This window comes from Corvus moneduloides, chromosome 7 (assembly GCF_009650955.1).
Source record: "Corvus moneduloides isolate bCorMon1 chromosome 7, bCorMon1.pri, whole genome shotgun sequence".
Taxonomy (NCBI): Eukaryota; Metazoa; Chordata; class Aves; order Passeriformes; family Corvidae; genus Corvus; species Corvus moneduloides.
The window spans coordinates 30,742,907-30,765,090 of record NC_045482.1 but is presented as its reverse complement, the minus strand read 5'-3'; the positions used below and the strand labels follow the sequence as shown (position 1 = coordinate 30,765,090).

Genomic DNA, 22,184 nt, shown 5'->3' with positions numbered 1-22,184 from the left:
GGAGACTTCAGACAACTGAAGGCAAATATTGCAAGATCTTGGGGAATATTAACTCCCATGCCAACATTTTCTGGTAAAGAGGGTCCTGTTACCCAATTGTAACTCATTAAAGCAGTTTGACCAAATCTTTCAGGTTTCCTCAGCTACCAGACTAAAGACCAGGTCTCTTATGTAGCTGAAGACCACACATTACCAAACTTCAGCTTTTCAAATTGCACCACCAAAAGCCAGTGCAGTACTTTCTGCATGAAGTGCATTCAGCTAGGCCAGCACATCACAGGCTCTTCACAAACCCTGGAGAGATAAACAGATTGATCCTCGTAAAAAGTCTGTGTTTAAGGGGACAAATATATAGGCAATCAAGGCAAGGTGTGATGAATGGCAGGGTTCTTGCCATGCATAAGTAACAAAAATAGATGGATACTTCAAAAGCCCAAAACCTCTTTGCTGTCCCCTAAATAGTCCCACCTAAATAAGACAAAAGACCAGCCAAAAGCCTTCAGATGAACTGCAAAAGTGGCCAACCCCTCCTGGGTCCACCCACACCAACAAGTGCATCTACCACCCCTTCTACCTGTGTCTGTGTGTCCAGCACCATACTTTGCTGCCATGATCTGATCACGTTCACTGTGGTGATAGCTGAGGGTGGCATGTCCAGGCGTGTTTAGATCTTAGAACAGATTTCTGCCTTGCTGGCCAAAAATGCCAGGTAGACTGAAGAAGGGTTCAGCATGCAAGAGCAGCTCTTTGTCACCGCTAAAGTTCAGGCTAACCTGTCAGTGTCACGGAGAAACCAAGCAGAGTCAAAAGCTATTCAATTATTTTGCTACAATCTTCTCAAAAGTCTTCCTTAAAGCTGAGGCTCTTCAAGGAGGAAGGAAAAGTTGGTTAGAAAGACTGTAACAACAGCTTCTTTCAAAGAAAATCGTAAGTTGCTGGCAAGTGTTGGGTCCTGCACGATACCTGCACAGAGCTCAGAGGACTCTCAGTGTCCCAAGGATTGCCTGACCTCCTGTAGGACCTATGGTCTGAAATGGCAGCAAAGATTGCATTTGACCTTCAAGAACTTATTCCACTTCCAGAAAGAAAGTAAAAGCCAGTGGGGTGCTGAATGATCCTGTCAGGACAGTAATTGGAAAAATCCCCACAGTAAGAGAAGCTCAACTGTCACAGTTTGTGAAGAGCCTTGATGAGCCAGGTTGTTTACTGCTCACAACCCTTGAGCTATTCACGACTTGGCTGACACTCTGCTGAAGGGCATGGCAGCCCTTCTTGGCCTCATTCCTAAGCACAACATATTGTTTCCAGAGCCCTTTGTGCTACTATCACTCCAATTAGGAGCTAGAGTGCCTTCACAAATGTTCTGTCCTCCCACTTTGTCAGACAGAGATGATCTGAATACCATAAAAACTTTGAGAAGGGGAAAATCACAGAAGAGGGCATTTAGGGATCATAATGGCAATGAGCGGCAAGAAGAGATGATTACAGAACTTCATAAATTTTAATCAAAATATCAAAAGAGAGTTCTGTCAGTGCAAAGATATCCTTCTCCTAATGGGACGACAAACTAAAGCAGTAGCTTTATAACATCCTTTGATGCCCTAGGATAGCGGGACCCCCGGAGTTGACTGTTGTGTCCCACAATAGTTCATTAGTATTGAAATTCCTAATTCCCTTTATTGGATCTGAGTTTTGGCTTCTAAGGTCTGACCCCTGAAGAGCCAGAAACCTCAGACTGCTTTTTGCTACACACTTCCTCACTTTGGGCATTTAACTGCACACTTTTACAAATACCACGTGCCTTTGCCACAGTGAAGAGAAAAGAAAAACCTGTTATCTTTTAGCAAGATGTTCTTAGTATCACTCAGGCAAAGACCTCTTCCACCAAATCACCCCTCATATTGCTGTTCTCTTGTAGCTGTGGTAAAATATGTCTATATTAGAGCTAAAAATTAAAGACAGGAGGATAAAGGTTACATTTTCTCCTTCTGGACATGGCATTCATTCAAATGGAATTTTGTGACATACTCTTCAAATACCTGCCTAGAAACAAGTATCAGCACAAGCCCACCAGTCCAAGGAGCCACTCAGTCCTTGCATGCTGTTTACTTTTGCCTCACATTTCTTGATCCACTATCTCATAGAAACTCACAAAGAAAGCCACTGACTTCAGAAAAGTTGAAAAAGGTATTAATTTACCTTCCTCTTTTTTTTCTTTTTACATACAAGCCATCAATCCCCAGACAAAGAAAGAATAAGGAATCCTATCCATATATCCCTTAAAACCAGGACAATGTAGTGTGTTTGGAAGAGAAGATGGGAAAGGGAAGAGTTAACTGAGTTTATAATTGTTTCCAGAGAGCAATTATTCAGTCCCTAAAAATGCTGGTAGAAGAACAAAATGGAAAATGAACATGGTCCCAACAGACAAATGATTAATATTTAGGGAAGGACTACAGCAGGGTTTGATCCAAAGAAATGGAAAAAGAGCATTTTAATGAGATTGGTATTCAGACTGTACAAACTCATTAGATTTGGGTTTTACCATCTCATAAAAAAAAATGAAGGATATTTCAAAGGAGGGTTTTGCGTTTGCCCTCCCTTTACCAGCGCCGGTGTCTGTGTGGAGCTGCACACCAACATCAGCAGCCCTGGCAGCCTCCCGATAGCAAAGCAGAAACACAACCTGGAGCAAGAGCCAGGCAAATAACTGGGAACCAAACATGCAGATGATTAATGCTGCCAGAGAATTTTTATAGAGAATGCTGTTTTTCTTTCATTTTCCTTTCCCTCTGCAGCTTTCCTCAGCGCAATATCTGTGAGTAATCTCCACTCTCCAGCTGATCAGGGTGCAGCTCCCTGCATGCAGCTAATATTGGCACGGTGACATTTCAGCTGTTTTCAGTGGACACGAGCAGGTGCAAAGCAGGACCCGTGGGAGCAGCACAGCCTGGCCCTGCAAGGAGGATGTGGAGGTGCTGGGAAGAGTTCCTGGCCACGCCACTGCCTGCCTTCGGCCGGGACCGATGGCTCCTGCCTGTGCTGTGTACATCGGCTTCCATGTTTAATAAAGTTGTGGACTCTTAGCTTCACCACAACACAGCTCCCAGTTTTATTTCCCAAGGGTTCATAGCAACAGTAACACACAGTAGTTATAATGTGTCATAAAATAAATATTAGCAAAAGCACGTGTGAGTCTCCCCCAGTTTGGAATTTGCTTGGCTTCACGCATCCCCTCCAAAGGCCAAAGTTGTCTGCTGCTGGAGGAGGTTTGTTTGTTTGCCTTAGTTTTGTTTTTTTCCCTCAGCTGGCTGGACTTACGCCACTGTCGCAGCTAATAAAGGTAAGCACTGGTACAGCACTACCTTGTGCCTTGCCCTAATCACATTGCTCTCGAAATTAAGTCTGACAGTGCTTCAGCTGTAAACCCGTATTGCGAGAGCTTAATAACTCCACTGTGAACAAAAGAAAATTACTTCTAGACTCAAACCCTGTGTGCAAGACTTCTGCCTATGGGGCGACATTTTATTTGTTGCTGGGAATATAAACAGCGTGCCCAAAAAGGTTAAATAGATCAAATACATGAAGAGAAACACAACGTGTGTGTGCAGCGCACACACACTGGCAAACGTGCACACACGTGTAAGTAAACTCACATGATATATTTTACATGCACTGCTTGCACAGGGAGGAAATAAAATCATCAAGAACTTCTGACTCCTTCCCATCAATTTCCTCAGTTTTAAACAAATCTCAGCCTCTACTTCTTTTTCGAGCGATTTTTTCCTTTCCTTGAGAATAGTAAATTTACACTCTACCACCACACAGCATGCTGGCCTGAAGGTGAGGCAGCCAAGGTAAAACCCCATCCTAGAGCAGTAGCCAGATTTTTATGTATCAAAATGTCCCATCTTTGAAGTAGAGTCTTAATAATGTCTTGCAGGAAAGCCCCAGGGCAGAGCCTTTCTCTGCCACAGATTTCTTGTACTACTTTGAGCAAATCATTTAGTTCTCCTATTCCTCAGCTCCACTGCTGAAAAATGGGAATAATTAAATTGCTCTACTTCATCAAACAACTGTAATAATAAATAGGCTACAAAATGCACTGAAGTGCCTGTGGTGAAGATTACCTGCTGGACAGAGAGATACAGAGCTAGAAAGGGAGATTTGTACCACTCTAAATTCATGGTGTTTTGAAGTCCAGAAGTGCTTTAAGACCAGTTTTTAAAGTTTGTTTTTCATAAAAATACAGTGACCAAATGGATTTTTCTATACAAACACTACATTTCTCTTTTCTATTTTCTCTTTTCTTATTTATCTTCTGTTAAATAATAATATAGACTCTGTGTGTGGTACAACACACAGCTTTGACCACGCAGTTGGATGCCATGCTGGAGCTGATGGGGCTCCTCTGATGGCTTTGAACAGCACCATTGGAGATGTTTTGCTCTGTCAGGTCAAGATTCCCCCTCCTTAAGACCTGCACTCCTGACTCAGATGCTAAGTCACACAAATGTTCACCCTCAGAAGGAGTGGCAGGAAATAACTGCCCGTGGCTCATGACACCCCACCACCAGGGTGTCTGCCTTCATCCTCATCCTCATGTCACCAGGGAGGCTCTGGTCCCAGAGCACAAGGAAGGGAAGAGGAGGCATCATGCAACAGGGTACAGGCCTGGAAGTTCACCCTGTCCTATAGATGGCTCCTGCACCAGGAGATGACCTCCTCAGTGACCATGGCTCTGGGAGTGAAGTTGTAGGTGCAAGAGAGGCTGTGGAAATGGGCACTGCCAGAGACAAAGGATTTTTCTGTAGAAAGTGCAGGTGAAGTTAGGTCACGCTGCAGCAGATGCCATGGACAAAGGGAAGGAAAATGGCTAGTGCTGGATTGAAAAGAAATGAAACACAGCATCAGCACATGGAGTAGTTGAGCCCACAAGAGTGACCACCACAAAGCAATGAGCTGTCCCAGCAGTAAACAGTCGCCAGTTCAGATTTTAGCCATCAAACCCTCCACCCTCTCACGCTTCCTTTGCCTCACCTCCTTTCTTGTGTGGTCTCTGCTCAAATTCTGACTCTAGGGAAAACTCATAGCATATATCTTCTCTTTGCTGTGTACAAACCCTACCTCCCTCCATCACCAGCTCCCCTTAGGACTCCATGCAAAAAGCAATAATGTTGGGATCAGCCAGAAAGGGTCCCCACAGCCGCCTCGGCTCCATTTTGGTTGAGGATGGCCACAGCAGAGCTGCACGGTCTGATGGTGCCCACAGACTGACACGCTTGTGTTTGCCGTGCTGGCCATGTATGGGGCACCAGCTGGGAAAGCCTGGGGTGCCAGGGCAGGGTCTCCCAGGAGCTGGCTCCTATGAGTCCTCCACCCATCAATCTTAGAGCAGTATGCCGTCATGGATAAACAGCAGCTGTTGCAGTAAGCTCATCAGATAACAGGCACATATATTAAAGTACCTTTAGCACACTTACTAAAACATATATTTAGCTAGGGAAAATAATCTCGCCCTGCCTATAAAAGTCAAAGTTTGCCTTTATAAATAACTCCTGGAACCCTGCACGCATCTCAGGAAATGGCGACAGTGGGCATGCTCAGCCTCCTGCCCTGAAAAGATCTCTGAATAAAATATAAACACACTGAAATATAAAGAACAGTTTGGCGAAGATAATGAAATCTATTGAAGCCAGTAATTTACTCTGTAAATCATATAGCTACATCTTCCTTGCAGTTGCCTGCCCTGATTTACATCATGAACCTTATATCCGAGCTTCTCCCTGCCTTATTGCAAGCACAGGAGCACAGAGTAGAGCATCTGTGTGTCTTTGTGGCTGGTAAAAAGCATTTATTTATACTTGGGAAATGTCCTGCTCCAAATATGCCACGTTGGCTTGACACACTTGTTGTTTCTCCAGTCTTCTTTTAGGTCTTCCTGAGAAGGGAAGGAAAAGCAGGCAAAAAAATATGCCTGTTTCGCATCCATTCTTGTCACAGCAGCTGGGAATGGGGGCCATCTGAGTGCTGTGTTGGTGCTGGCCACGGGGACCTGCACATGGCACCTCGAATCTCCCCCCTCTCCCCACCAACAGGCTCCAGCATCATGTGGCCCTTTCCCATTTTATTCATGGCATAAACCCTCTTCCCATTAGCATGCAAAGGCTTTGAACTTCGGAGTTTTCCGATACTGCACAGAATATCTTAAGAAGGGGCTGGAAATAATTGGGTGCTATCGCTTCCCTAAGGCCGCTGTGTACACTTGAGCATGTGGAAATCCAAAGTGGCACCGAACACTCGGGCAGGTAGCGAGCCCCGAGTGCCACGGAGCTGCTGCACAGGGCTTGGCCCCAGCCTCATTCCTTATTCACGGCTCTCCTTTAAGTCTAACCACTCCGAGGTGAGGCTGAATCTCTGTGAATTCAAGTGGATTTCTCTCCCGGTGTATGCCTGTACATTAGGGAGGCGTATTATGCGTAGGCATCGCTCTGCCTGGCTCTGTGCAGGATAAAGACTGCAGGGAAGAAATTATATCTAGATGAGTCTTTATGATGTGTGTTCCTTCAGTATTAAGATCTCTTCAGGCCTTGTGTATCTGGTAATATTGCTCTCATTTTAAATTCTTCCAGTAATAATTTTAAGGGAAAATTCTTTGTGACAACTGCTGTTGATTTAAAACTAATGTTTAGCCAGTAATGGGTAATTGTATTAGACTAAAAAAAGCTGCTGTAAAGTCGACCCCAGTCTGATTTTTAATTTACTGCATCATCAGCTACTTTTATGATACTATTTAATCTACTGAAATAAAACTATTGCTCTATGAATATCCCTAACATTCAAGAAAAATTGTTTTTAGCTGTTCTGCTCTTGGGGCTGAGGAGTTGTTAATTATTATATGAATAATTCCTGTGAATATATTTATTTATATTTGTTTTAATTGTCACAATACTTAGAGAAGCAGCATGTTCTATTTCGCTATGAACTCCTTTTTAACCTGTAAACAAGGAAAAGGAAAATGCCCATCATGACTTCGCAGACGTTTGCAGTTCACAAAATGCATTCTGCATTTCCATGGGGCAGGAAGAGTGCAGGGGAGAAGCCAAAAAACTTCTCTTTATTTTTTTTCCGTGAGAACCTGCATCCCCCTCAGCCGGGATGATCGTGCTCGCAGCTGCACTCAGCACAGCAACTACAAGAGCAGGCAGGGCTGCTCGCACCACGAGCCTGGTTTGCATTTCCAGGACCCTTTCCCATCCCGTGGCAACCCAGGGGCCTGATCCTGCTCTCTCTTCCCTGGAGCTGTACCCTGACAAATGCAGCCGTGGCACAGGCATAGGTTTGCCTCCTGCAGAGTTAAGGAATCAGCGCCACAGGGTCTGTTCCAACCTCGACAGCACTGCTAGAAAGACCCCACTGAATCCAGAGGGCTTTGGATGGGTCCCCACAGCCTCTGCACGGGTACAAAAGAGGCTTGTGAGCTACCTTTATACAAACCATAAAAACTAACATTACAAATAGGCATTTTTATGTTTTTCTTGCTTATTAACATCCTGCCGGAATAAAGTGCATCAAGGTCATGCAAAACAGTTTTCTGTCTATAGCCAGCATCAGTGACCTTCTCAAAACAATACACCACCAGATTAGAACAGCAGCAAAAATATCGTGCTACTCCTCTTCTGATGAGAAAGAAATCTTCATTAGGAAAAAAAGTCTATCACAACAAATAATCTGCACTAGTAAAAAACAGATTTTTTCTATTTGCTACTCTTTTTAATAAACAGCAGGCTCTCTTAAAGATTACCTAGAAGATAAATTGGTCTGTTGGAAGAAAAAAGACTCAGGGTGTAACGAAAAATGTGTATCTGCGGCACATGAGTTGCTGATTTTTAATGTTACCAGCACATTTATATCGTAGCTTTAGGTTTATTTAACCTGATAAATACTTGATTACCTGCCTGCAACAATTGTGGGAGAAGGCTTTTGTCAAATCTATTATAATATGATCAAGTAATGGTTACAAGATAAAGTAAGGTAAAACAAATTATTCTTGGTGCTGCACAACCACCTATTATTTTATCCAAACAACTTCTGTTATCTCCTTATGGTCGAATGCCTATTCCCTAGGAAGAGAGAAGAAGTCTCTTTTTACCTCAGTAATTAGCTTGTTTGAAAGCTCCCACAAATTCTTCCTATCATAAATTTTGCATTGCTTCATGCACAATAATGCACATAAAATTAAATAAACAATTTAATTAATTTAATTAAAATTAAATATTAAACATATTGTGTATAAGAAGCCCATGTCTGTGATTTAATTGGGCAGGAGTACCCAAAGCAGTTTGGGTAACAGTGAAAAATAATTAAAAACAACAAGTACAGTAGCCTCTGGGTACGAGGAGTAGTTGGGAGCTTTCTCCTGAGAAAGGTTTATTTAATTAAAACTAAACTAATCTTTGGAAAACACTTGATAAGCATTTCATAATACAAATCATAATCCAAAAATGAAGCTTATACTTCGTCTACATGATACTGGAAAATAACATTAAATAATTCAATTCCGCCATGAGCTACTTCTCCAGTGCGCACAGAATAATTCAGCAGACAGCATGTTTACCACCTTTAAATTTTCAGTAGCATTAATTCATCAAGATAAATATTAGTAAATTGTATGAAGGCATAATGGATCCGTAAGTGATAAGGCTGAGAATTAATGCTTTATTTAGACTGTTTATTGCTTCTTGCAGATATTATGCCAGACAAGGAAAGGACAGCTAACTTAGAGGGCAAGCTGTGCCTGTGTTGGCAGGTAAGCCATTTGGTTGTGTTCATGTTTTCCAGCCTATTCTTCGACACCTTTCATTCATAATAGAGAATACTATTTCCAGGATCCCACGTAACTGGAGGAGGAATAGATAATTTTATAGGATGGTATCTCTATCTATACCTCATGTTGCCAAATGCTTGTGTTTCTATACTGTCCGGTGATAATTTCAGTTTCCCAAAAAACTTGGATCCTGCCCAAGGTCACAAACTATCCGCCTGGACATCAAACAGTCTGCCTTGCACAACCGCTCTCAAGCTGGATTGCAAATGCTGACAGGCTTTATAGGTCATTTCAAAAACAAATGCTTCATTTTAACACCTTAGACTGCAGCAGCTCCTACAACAAGCTGCTGATGCCAACTGGCTTTTTCAAAAGTGAATGTATCCAAAGAGATCCTAATTGACACTTTCAGGCAAGTGCCCAGCATAACTGAATATTACTCAGGTTTCTGGAGAGCGGTTTTAAAGTGACCATATAATTTAAGTGACCTTTGAATGTAATTTAAAGTGCTACTGTAAAGCCCAGTTCCTCTCCCACTGAATGGGCTCCATCAATGGGGAAACTCCCATTGATGTTAATGAGGGCAGGAGCGGGTACTTCCCCACTGGCTCCCATTGAATTATCCAGGTTGCTTTTTTTGTGGGAGCTTTTTTTTGATACATTCCTGGGAAGATCCTCTTAACTGAGTTGGAGTTACTTTGGTTCATATCATACCCGCAGCTTTTTAGCAGAGAATCCAGTGATTTAACAGAGATTTCTGTCGAGCAGAGGTACAATAGAGTCCCTTTACAGGTGCGTGGGGAAGTTTCCCGCATGTTGATTAACTTCATACTGTAAAAGACATAGGGCCAAATCCTTCAGTCCTCACGCAGCACAAAAGTCCCCATTGACTTATGCCGAAATCTGCCTGCAAACGCTCATTAAAGTCAATGGCATTTTGCTTCGGGAAGGGCCGGGGATTTGGCCCGCTGGTTGTCTTTGCGATTGGGCATCGCCAGGAGAAGGGGATTACCACAGCACCGAGCCTGCAGCAAGGTCTGCCTTGCCCCAGACCTCGGGCACTACCTTCCCTTCAGCCCCAAAAACTCATGGCAAAACCCCAGTCTCAGTGCCAGCCCCATGCTCCAGCATGAAGCGCTGAGTGATGCCCAGCATCACCCCTTTGCCCATCACCCTGATGGTCCTTGCTGGCAGCCACCCCAGGACCCTGCCATTTGCCCCACAGGGCAGGCAGAGAGCAGGCAGGGTATTAGCCACTGACCCACGAGGCTCCTGTCCTCCCCACAGCAGCTCCTATCCAAAAACAGTCTGGTTTACATCCCCTCTAGGGCGAGGTAGTAGCTGTAGAACCACCTTAGAGGAGGGTACATCTACCCTGAAAAATAATAGAAAATATAACCCAAAAAAAGTGGGCCGGTTTCTATTTGTTTGTTTTAGCCGTATCATAGCTCAGACTTTCCCTGCCATTGTGGTTCAATATTTACTGATTGAAAATATAGACTAGCTGCAAGTCACAGCATTTGCCAGAAAGAACGATTATCATCAGAAAGAAATGGGCATTAAAAGAACAGCTCTCCTATTTCCAGAATATAAAACAGACATTCAGAAGAACAAACAGAGCAGAGAAGAAATCATGGTCATTTGCAAGTAAAATATTACTAAACAATGTAACATTGGATTAACTGTTTCATGTATTTATTGTGAAAGAATATATAGAACTTTACATGAGAAACTATCAGTACAAGCAAGAAACAATGCAGCCTTTTAAACAGCTTGCTTTTAAGTTTAATGCTTCTGCACGTAGAGCACACGAGCTTGCTCCCACTGAAGCTCATGCAACAGCTCCTGTTAAGTTCAAAGGGATCAGGATCAGGCCCTGAGGTTTTGAACTTTTCTCCTGTAATGTCCCTTTCACAAATACTGCAGCCCCCCAGTCCTAATGTGCTTGGGATGTATTTATGGTGGGGAATGTGCAGTACAGCAAAGAGGCACCGTAAGATGCAATATGGGAGGGGCTGATCCTGAAAACTGTGGAGGGACTTTTTGTTTCTACATACATTTAGAAAGAAAAGGAGGGGACAGAGGGGCAGGATAAAGAAAAAAAAAAAGCAGGCACATATTGAGTCCAGTCCTGCATTCGAGTGAAGCAAACCATTGAGCACAGTAGCGAGGGCTGACTGGACCGGACAAAACCTGACTCCATTTATTGTCTTTTGTTGTGGTGTGCCAGGAATGCAGGAGCTGTAGTTATTCTGATTTAGGGCTGGCTCTGGGGATGGCTTTGTACTCTCAGGACCTGTGGACTGCTGAAAATTGGTGCAGCTCTGATCTCTGGCTTTAGAGTTTCCGTCCTTCCAGGACTATTTAAAGTAGCCATGTAACAATTTCAGTAACTCTGTGGCAATTTATTTTGTGAATTTTTAATTAGTTTGCCACTCTTACATAAACTTAAATTGGATTAATTTTATACTCTCTTACCCAAAATACAGTTCAAAAGAAGGTTTTCTAATAAATTTGATATACAAGCCTGTTCTAATACTTGTCTTAGTTTACCTGGAAATCATTCTAAATTATTTACCATTCAATGCATGCTTTACCACTGACAAAAATTAGAACCAAGTTAATTCTATTATTTAACTAAATATTAAAGAGCTACTGGAATTGCTACACCACCATATTAATTTTTTTTAATCTATCTGACTAGAAAATCCATTTAACACACAAACATTTTCCTGTGACGACTTCTAAATGAAAGAATCTTTGCAGAAACAGAAACATAAAAATAATTGCAGTGGTACAGTTGATCACAGCTTTCCTGGCAAACACAATAATTGCCACTGAGATAACTAACGCACCAGTAGAGATGCATAAGATAAAAATGGAGTTTAGGGCTGGATTAGTGCAACCTTTACTCTGTGTGATGCAAAGGGTTGGGTCAGATGTCTCATGAAGTTGTCTCCAAGTCTGTCTTCTTTCATTCTATGCATATAGAATGGGGAAAGAGCCATATTTATTTTTAGTGCTTGAGCTCTCCCTTCAAGTTCACTCCATCCAAATTAAATAAAAACCCTGAGACTCTTTTGCATTGCTTCGAAACAGATCTTGAAACCCCGATATAGTTTTAGCTTCACACACACAAAATTCCCAGTGATTTCAAGGATGATTTTGCCAGACATAAAACAATGATAAGTTCAATTCTCAGAGACACTACTGCTATAATTATGATTTTAGGAAGAATCTAAAATAAAGGAGTCCCTAAAAAATAAACAAAACCACAAACCAAATTGTGCTCCTAATATGCAGTAATACCAATAGTGATGTCATTCATGCTCAATCATTTACATGTTCTCACAAATCATTTTTAATAATTTATTGGATATCAAAAAGAGCTTGAGTGTGACAAGCTGCAGTAATTTTAAATACAGCTTACAAGTAACTTTTCAAGCTTTGCAGGCTCAGGGTAGTAGAACCCACTGACTGAGCAATGTGTATCCAAGTACAAAAACCCACAGCAGAGGTATAAGCCTTCTTGAGAGGCAGAAGCATGAGCTGGGTGCTGTGTTCTCTTCACTCAGCATCAGCACTGCAGGGACTAATCTGGAGCTGGTGTAAGCCAGCGTGCAAGGGAAGGGAACCCGTGCTGTCTGCAGCCACCTTGTCCCACAGCAGTGAAACCAGCAGGGCTAAACCACTTTAAACCAGCTCTTCATTCAGGACACTGCCTTTAAAGCAATTCTGTGATGGATTCGGGGAGCAGCAAGGGGAGCACCCAGGAGTTTCAGGGCAGCGGTCAAGAGTTTGTGGATTAAAGATGATCTGCAGGATCCTGAAGCTCTCTACAGCACCCTGAGTTTCACTCTTTTGGGGGAAAATCTTTCATCTTTGCTACTAAACTCCCTGGGAAGTTAGAGCTTGTCGCTGACTTGTGACCGACTACACGGCACAACCAGTTTACAAGGGCTCAGCAATCCCATTGGAATCAGCGCTCAGGAATGTCCTCAGGTGGGAGGAGTAGGTGCTTGGCACTATGAACTGTAACTTTACCATCTCCTAGATGTTCAGAAGCCTGCAATATGCAAGGCAAAGAGGAATGCTCTACTTTCTTCTGGCAGTGCTAGGTGCCTGTTATTGTTGCCAAGATCTATCCTATCTACAACAATATTCAGACCATTAGTCTATTGTAGCTCAGGCTGAGCTGATGCTCATTTTTAAATTAAACCTCAGGTGAAAGCTGCAAATCTGCATGTGCAGATGGTTTGTGCTTGCAATCCTGCATGCATGCAATTTAGCACAGTGCAGCTCCCCTGACCTCTGGCTGATGGGGTTTTATTCCTGACAGGCTAGATGTGAATAAAATCATATGGAACTGTGTTTTTACAGTTCAGCCTTCTGAGTCCCATCCTGCTGCCATTGAAATCAATGGCAAAACTCCCAACTTCCCTAGTCATATCAGATTAGCTTTGTTCCATGGACTGAAACAATCTAACAGATACCAGGTGTCCTCCACAGAGCTTGTGTGGTCTACAAGTAAGTGGAACATATTTTAAAAAGTCAAATATGAAACAGCTACATCACAGAACCTGTAATAACCTCAAACTGATATTATTATCTATGGAGGACATGACCAGTATCTAAAATGTGACTCATTATATATATATTTATATGATGCATCCTAAAACAGACATTCTGGGGTAAATTCAGCGGCATGTTAAACCACTACAGAAATGGATCCATATTTATGTTCATTTCCACAAGAAAGCAAGGGTTTCGTGTGTTTTTACTTAAGGGAAGGAGCCTCAAACAACCTTACATTAATCCAGAAATCCACTTTAAATATATGACCCTCCATGTAAAAAGGCCTATAGAAGTTAAAGGCTGCAAGTGAAACCATTAGGTTGCTACTCTAACATCCCTTCTTTCTCCAAGCTATGAACCTCCACCATGAAATTCCCTACCTGCTTTTCCAGTCATGGAGCCTCACCAGCTCCTCCAGTAGCATGGAGATCACGCAGTGCTATAAATGTCCAGACCTGGGCTGCACCAAGACATCCATCACTGTGAAAAGGGTGTAGCTGGAAAACACACAAGGAATTTCCTTGTGCGATCTCCTGGTGTGTAGGTGGCCTAGGAGCCTTGCCCGGCTCAGGTGAAATTCTCAGTGCCCTGCTCTGCACCAACAGGGACAGAAAGAAATCCGTCTGCCCACTCCAGGGCCTGACCTTGATTCACACCACCTACAGAGAGGAGCCTCACTGCTCAAAGAGGACCAGCATTTCCAGCCCAGGACTCATCACACAGGTACAGCCAGGTTAATAACTTAGAAACACACAAATGGGGTGATCCCAAGCAAAAAATCAGACCTTTCTTGGGAACAACAAAAAAATATATTGGTCATTTTTCGAATCCAATTAAAGGTCCTCAGATGTGCCAAGGTCTACTCTGATTCCTTAGGCAGAAGGATACACCTGGGGCCAGCTCTTGGGGCTGTTTGTGTGCAGGTGCTCAAGTCTGCTGCTCTGCTCTTGTCCTTCAGTTCCATGTCTTAGGGGCAGATTCCACAGATGTCCCTGATTACAAAGCTGGCCTGGGGCTCTTGTGGGCATCTGATGAATGGGGAGCTGGAGTCAGAAGGCTTCAAAACACTATCCACTCACTTTCTGCTAGGGAAGCCTCATATCTTGCAAGCCTCCCTCTTCCGTCTAAACCACTGACTTGTCTCCTAAGGGTTGATGGACAGCGTGAGCTCGCCCCAGCCTGGCCTAATGGAAAGCCCCTTCTCAGCTGGGGTCCAGGTACTGCTGTGGAAGCCCTGCTGGAGAAAAGTAGTGCAATAACTGAGGTGTGATATTCCCAGGCAATATTCTAGGCAGCTGAAGCTGCCCGTGGAAGGGGCCAAGCTGACAGTGCTCTGCAGCAAAACTGTCGCTGGAATCAGTGTTTGGCTCCTGAAGGAAAAGGGTACAGCTTTATTTTTTTTTTTTTAAGTGGCACCAGGAATACATCAAACCCCGTTAAAAAGGCATGATCCAATCAGTATTTCATTTGTATCTGAATATCTAGTGCTATCTCTAGTCTTATCTTTTACCAGTCACCCTCTTTCATTACGGTCTCCTTAAGAGGCTTAAATACTTGTACTTTTCCAATAAAGATCTTGGAAAGTACGTTCAAGGGTAGCTTATTTTAACATTCATCACATTTAACAAGACTTTTACCAGAGTGGAGAGAACGCGTAACTAATTGTTGGAAGATCTGGTCAAGTTTATTGTGACGGGTAACTGTCGGGCAATTATGATTTATTTATTCAGAGGGAGATAAGGCACACATTGTTCTCTGGAAGAAAAAAAATGAGGCTGATCTTAAAGTTAATATTATTTCCCATGCCTTCTTCAATCTTTTCATAACTGAAGGCACCCACCAGAGCACAGCCCTCATTGGCTCCATTTGCTCCAGATTTGGGGGTTTAAGCTTAGCTTCTCCCCCGACCTTTCCTGGGCCCGGCGAGGCCATGCAGGTGCAACTCCTCCACCACCTATTTCTTAAAAGGTCTGCTGGGCTGAGGGGACTCCTGAGAGACCCAATGTCCCCACAGGGTCCCCGAGCCTCACTCCCCGCCGGGGGGGAGCCTGCGGTGGACGGGGGCAGGGTAACAAGTGGGGTGTCCCTTTCATCTGGCAATCAAAGAAAGGGAGAGGAGATAGATAAAAATGCCCGTTACTGCCGCCGTTCCTCGGGTCCCTGCGGTGTTTTCTCGAGTGGCAGCAGGTCCTCGCAGATAGAGGCGCCGGGGAGCGGGCGAGGAGCGTCTCCGTCGGCACTGGGAGGCACGGCGGACCGGGACCGGCTCCGCTGCAGGCACAGCCTTTGCCCACACCCCACCCGCGCCGAGGAACAGCAGCGCCCGTGCTACCCCGGCAGCGTCCGGCGTGGGGGCTGCCTTTACCTCTGGCGTGACCCCGCTGATCCCCGAGCTCGGCGGAGCAGCACAACCGAGAATGAGAAAAACAAAAAAACCCCAAAAAAACCCAAAAACCCAACCCAAAAAAAAAAAAAAACAAACCACCAAAAAGTGCCCTGGCTCGCCTGTACCCCCCCATCGCCCTGGCGCAGCGGCTCCTTCCCGTGGTCGAGCCAAGCCCTGCGACAAACCCCGGGGGCAGAGCAGGGCTGCTCCCAGCGTCCGCCCCCACGAGCCCCGCGGAGCCGCCACGTCTGCACCGCCGGCACCGGCATCGCCCCGGCCGAGGCCCGCAGCGCGTTGAGTCCGGCAGCCCCGCGCCTCCTTAGCCCTCCCCGACGGCTCTGCTGCTGCCGCACCTACCAAAGTTTTTATTCCCATCTTCCTTATCTCCAAACTGATCAAGTGGCCAAGAACAAACAAGAAAAGTCTTTTTAATGTAAGGGTTGCTCACCTGATGTAGTAAAGATCAGTTCTCAGAGCAAAGGACTTCTACCTCCAGCAAAATCTGGTTCCCCGACTTACTCAGCCGGAAGGGCGAGCACCATTAGCTGCTTTACATACACTTTTTTAAGTCTGTGTCAAAGGCATTTGATGTGGAGCATAAAGATGCACCTTGCGCGCTTCTGTCAACAGCCAGCCCGAGGCTGGGGCTCGGGTGATAGGTGTCCAACTCCCCAACAGAAGAAAAGTTAAGATTTTTTTTTTTTAACTCAAAATTTATTACCTTTTCTCAAAGTTTCAGCCCTTGGCCATCCGACAAATCTTTTTCAAAACGGTTTTAGATTTAATCGGAAACCGTTTGAGTTGTGTTTTGATCCGACCGCTGCTCTGCGTTTATTTCTTGTAAGACAAAATAAAAGTTATACGAACTGGTTTCGCCGACAAGAAGTAGGAGCCCTGTGGCAGGGAGGTGCTATGGGCCGTGCTCCCCGCTGCCAAGACCTTCTCCGGGCGCGGAGGGAGCTCCACGCCGGGACCGCCTGCCGCCTCCCCCCGGGACTCCGCCGGTGGCTTCGGACGCGGCTGAGCGCCTCGGGGGGGGGAGGGTGCCCGGGGCAAGGCTGGTCCCTGTAGCCCCCCCAGCCGCGACCGACTCCGGACAAATGATCGACGAGCAGAGCGCCTACCTCCGCTCAGTCATTTGCTAGCGCTGCCTCGGACCTTACCCGACGGGGAGGGAGAGGTGAGTGCTTGGCAATTTTCACTGTAAACCACTGTGCTATTCCCTCGCTTAATTCCGTCGTAGCCTCGAACACCGCAGGGAAGTACGGAGGGAGCCCGGGGCCGGGGCCGGACTCCGGAGGCCCGACCCCCGGCACCGTCGTCTGGCTCCCAGCGCCCTTCGGCGAGGTGGACGGGGCGCTCCGTGCCCGTGGGAAGCGCATCTCCCCCCGGCCGGAGCCGAGGCGAGAGCCCCCCGCACCCACGGCCCTCCAAGCAGAGGGGAGGGGAGCAAAGCCCTCTTGTAAAGCTCCCAGCCGTCGGAACCCGCAAGATAAACATTATTAGAAATCATTGTTATTGGGATTGTGAAATCTGACCTCTGACCCTCCGGGCTACGTGTCACAACCGTGTCTGCTTTGATTCCTCGAAAGGCGGCACAAAGGAACAAGCTCCGTGACAGGAGGCAGCGGGATCTGAGCCCCGGCCGGAGGTGACCGACGGGGGGGACCACGCGTGGCCTCCCCCTCCTCCCCCGCGCCTCATTTGCATATGCAAATCAGCAGACCGCCGGGCCGCGCCCTCCCGGGGGGTGGTCGTCGGGCCAGGGCCGGGGGCCTGGAACGATTGTGCCCGACTCTCGGGGTGCCTTGGACGGAGAAATAAGGGTCAGTGCGTCCTTGCACCAGCGGAGGGGGGACGGGGTGCTGGGGGTTGTCTGTTGGGTGTTGACTGATATTCACATCGCACAAAAGGGCGACTGCCTCCCGAGGGTCGGGGTGTGGGGGAACAGACCCCCGAGGCACTGAGGAAGGAGGGGGAAGGTAGCGTTTTTCCTCCAAGGCTTTTCCGCCTGGGCTAGCGGGTGCTCCTCCTGGGGCTTGGGCTCCCAAGTCCCATCCGTCCGTCCATCCCCCAGCTTTCCTCCCAGGCCGGGGGCCCGGTGCGTGTCCCTCGACTCCCCCCGCCGCTCCGCGCACACCTGGTCCCTTTCCTACGCGAAGGATGTTGCACCTTCTACTCTCATTTCTCATCTAGGGCTGGTGCTGAGCCCCGGGTGAAGGTCTTCCCCCCCGCCCGACTGCCAGCAGGAGAGGATTCCCCGCGGGTCTGTTTGCCCTTGGCACCCGCAGGGGACCAAGGTCACTCGTGGAGCCAGCGAGGACGCACCTGGACCTCGCTGGCCTGCGCCGATTCACCAATATGCCCCGCTCAGCTGCTCTCCATGAGAAATCCTAAAAGCGTAATTACATTAAAAAGTCTGATTTGTTTAAATAATCCTCTTTTGGCTCCCTTTAATCTGCCCTATATTTCCCTCGTCGGCTTTACTCCTGACTTGTCCAGCTCATCCGAGCTTGGCTGGACACCCCGCGGCTGAGGAAACCCTTCTTCGTCTTCCTCCTCCTCTGGAGCCCTCAAGCCTTCGGGCAACCCCAGCGCCAGGGAGTCGGCTCCCGGCTGCAGGTAGGGTCCTGGGATCTGTCGGCGAGACGGGGGGCGGCGGGGGGGCCGACAGCCCTGCTCGACCCACGCCGAGAGCCAGCCTGAGCATCACCCTATTCCCGCGGACAGGGGAAGCGAAGCGGGTCGGTGCCCTCTACCCTCGGCAGGTCCGGGCCAGATTCGGCCCGTTACTCGATTTTTAAGGAGAAATGCCATTTTTCGCCTGTACAGCCCCAGGGGAGTGCGAGACGGAGTGTATGGAAAAGGCAGAGGATTGAACTGAAATTGGAGCGAGGGGGAGTAGGGGAGCAATCTCTCTGTGTCCCCCCCGAGAGCGGCAAGTGAAGGGGGGCTTAGGGGGAATCTGAATGCAACCCCCGAACTCTGCAGTTGCCCCCGCCGGTCCGGGCTCTCGCCGACCGCTTTCCACGCGAGCAGTGGAGCTCGCACCTTGAAGGACGGCTTTATTTTCTTCAGTGCGGAAGACCCGAGTTCATGTTCCAATCCCATCGGAAAGAAAGAAAGAAAAAAAAAAAAAAAAGAGGGAAAAAGAAATGCACAACTTTAGATGGCGCTGTACATCATTTATTTAAGCCCTCTGAGTATTCCCGGCTCCTCGGCCTGCAGAGAGGAGAAGAGCCCTCGCCGGGCAGAGGCGGGCTGGGCTGGGCGGGGATGGGGTGGGATACGCTGGGGTAGGATGGGGTGGGATGAGGTGTAGGAGGGGTCCTGCCCCACCGGCAGCGGGCGCGGAGGGCAGGGGCTCTCTTCTCTCCCCAGCCTGTGCCTCCATCCCCGGACGATGATAGCAAACCGCAGCCCTAAGCAGGAAGAGTTAAAAAGCACGAAAATGGCAGAAGCCATCTCCCGCTTTCCCACTGCTCCCCTTCTCAAACAGACGGAAACCCCCTAATGCCTCCGACGGGACGAGGAGAGGAGAGCCGCAGGCTGCGCCGACGGGGAGTGCTGCTGCTTGCCCCCTTCCGCCCCCCGGTCCCACTGACCTGGGCATGGACTCGGCATTGCCCCATCCTCTGGGGAGATGCAGGAGAAAGGGTCCCCCGGCTTCAGCTCCGCTCGCTTGTCCTCTTCGCCCCGCCGGCTGCGGGCCTAGGGCAGGGATACAGAGGAGCAAAAAGAAAAGAAGGAAAGCCGACAGACAGGCTCGTCGAGGGGGACAGGCAGCTCTCCACCCGCCTCGGCGCCCGGTTTCATCAGGGGCAGTGAGCAGCGGAATTCCATCGCCAGCCCTCAGCTTGGCGGGGCCCCACCCAAGGCCCGCGTGGGCTCAGGCCCGGCGGTCCTCGACGGCTCGAGGACAAGGCCATGGGCACGGCCCGGTCCCGGCTCGCCGGTGTCCCCGGGCCGGAGGCGGAGAGAGCCGACCCGGGACTGGGCACGGCCGCCTTTAAGCGGGGCGGGTGGAAAAGCGGAGCGGGGGCCACAGCCGGGAGCCCCGCCGTGCCGCCGGCCCTCCGCCACCCCGCGCGTCCCACGCACACGGTAAATGTGAGCCCGAGCCCTGGAACAGGGAGCGGAGGGCAGGGACCGGCGCCGGGAGCGTTGCCGGGAGCGGTGGCTCAGCGCCTAGAGCCGAGCGTCGATCGCTCCGGTCCGATCCTCGGATCCTCGGGAGAGGTCCTCGCTGGAAACAGCGTGGGAGCAGATCCTCTCGGAGCGAGACGAGGAGCTGTCAGACAAATATCTTTCCAACACATCCCGGAGCTCTAAACGTCCAGACGGTTTCAGGCAATTTTTCAGCGGGAACTGGTGATATATTATCACTATTATTATGAGGTGGTTTTTATTTCTGGTTAAAAAGGGAGATGCGGCAGGCGAAGCACGACCGCAACTGCCAAAGAGAATTAATTTTTTTTAAAGGGTAGAAAAATTTAAAATAATTTCTTAAAAATCTAAGGTCTCAAGGTTTTTAACGAGGGATGAGTGGTTTAAAAATTGCTGCATCTATCGAAAGCAAAACCTAAATATGCCACCGAAATGGCACTATGTACACAGCGTATGGTGTACGTATATATACACTTATTTATTATATTTATATATATATATATACAAACACCCATACACTAAAATAAAGAATTACAGCCAGCCTGGATCCTGAACACAGTCTACACTTTATTTCAGACTACAGATTTCTGAACATAATAAAATCTTTGGCTTGTAGCGGCGGGTTCAGTCTCGCAGTCTGTGGATCAGAATTTTTTTTCCTCGGGGAAAAAAAAAAAGAGACAGAAATTCACACACACAAAAAAAATAAAATAAGCTCAAACGACAGATGAGAAAAGTCCGACATTTACTGTAAAACAGGAGCAACGGACATCGGGGGGGGGGGGGGGGGCGAAGAAAAAAAGGAAAGTAAACAAAACGAACAAACGAACAAAAGAAAGGAGAAACAGAGAGAAGGGAAGAGAGAAACTGTCCAGCAAATAGAGATCGCTACACATATTTCTTACCTGAAATTAAATATATACAAGGTCATATGCTGTTTGGCTATATAGAGATAATTTTTTTAAGTGTTCATATTTTTTTTTTTTCTTAATCGAAGTCCTTATACTATGGATAGACAATAGATCTGCTTTTAAATCGCACCTGTCCGCCTCCCGGCCGGCGGGCCAGCGCCGCGGCGCAGGGCTGGGCTAGGGCCGCCCGCCTCACTCGCTCTCCTCTTTGTCCTGCACCGTGGTGGTGGAGTGGTTGTAGAGTCCCTGGGCCATGAGGTGCAGCGCCAGCCCGTTCTTGATGCCCGTCGCCTTCTTGATCTTGGCCCGTTTGTTCTGGAACCAGATCTTGATCTGGGACTCGTTGAGGCTGAGCTCCTGGGCCAGGCTCTGCCGCCGCTGCTCCGTGATGTACCGGTTCGCCTGGAACTCCGCCTTCAGCCGCTGCAGCTGCTCGGCCGTGAACGCCGTCCGCGGTCGCTTGTCCTCCTTCTCCGTCTTCTTCTTCTTCAGCTTCCTGGTGCGGGGGCCTGCGGGCAGGGCACACACACGCCGCTGGGCAGGGCCGCGCCGCCGACCGACCGACAGCCCGACAGCCCGACCGCCGCCCCCGCCCCGCCGGCCGAGGAAAAATGGCCGACGGGTGAATTTGTGGTGGTTCTGTGTGTCCCCCTCAGCCCCACAACCCCGGCACGGTCGCCCCGGCGCGGCGCGGCGGAGGGAAGGATGGGGAAGGAACGGGGAGGCCGGGGCCGAGCGCGCCCGCGCATCGCCCGCCGCCCCGGGGCCCCACCGAGCCGGCCCCGCGGGCGAGGGCAGCGGAGCCCCGCTCGCCCCCCGCCCCGGCACACGTCGGGGCGCCGCTCCGCCCGCTCTGCTGGGCCGAGCCGCTCTCCTTCTGCATGGCCCGGGATCGGGGCCCGCCGGCCGGGCAGCGGCTCCGCCGGGCAGCGCGGGGACCAAAGGTTCCCGCTGCCAGGCACCGGAGAACCGCCACCGGCAGCGGACTGGCCAAAGGCTGCCCTGGTCTCCTTCTGGGGGGCAACGACCCTCTCCGCAAAGCCAGTCCAGTCCCGGGGGACCCTTCTCTGCCACCACCCCGCAGCCTCTCCGCCACCGCCCGGATTGCCCGGGATCTCCGGTGGCCGATCCTTGCCGGGGACCTACGGCCCCACTTGCAGCTCCCTCCGCGAAGCCCCGCAGAAAGCAGAGCCTCGCCGCTCCACATCCAGGCCGCAAAGGGGCCAGCTGAAGTGCGACACAGCTCGCCGGGGAAGCCACCCGGTCCCGGGGCGCATCCTGAGGACAGCGCTTGGCCGAAGAGGCGTACCCCCGGTCC

At 48.5% G+C, this 22,184-nt stretch overlaps 1 protein-coding gene across 4 annotated transcripts in view; it reads right to left on the bottom strand.

The window, feature by feature from the left end:
• Positions 1–22,184, bottom strand: part of EN1 (engrailed homeobox 1) — a 48,517-nt gene that overhangs the window by 23,665 nt on the left and 2,668 nt on the right. Inside the window, exons 2-3 of one of the 4 annotated variants that reach the window (XR_004241379.1) lie at positions 20,997–21,375; positions 20,503–20,614 (exon numbers count right to left, since the gene is read on the bottom strand). The exons of 2 other annotated variants lie outside the window; for them this stretch is intronic. Coding sequence is in view for 1 of the 2 variants with exons in the window: in XM_032115189.1 (XP_031971080.1) it covers positions 21,059–21,375 (317 nt within the window). In the remaining variant the exon portion in view is untranslated. Of the gene's footprint in view, positions 1–20,502; positions 21,376–22,184 lie in introns of those variants that run through there. One more of the 4 variants, XM_032115189.1, reaches the window with a different exon arrangement.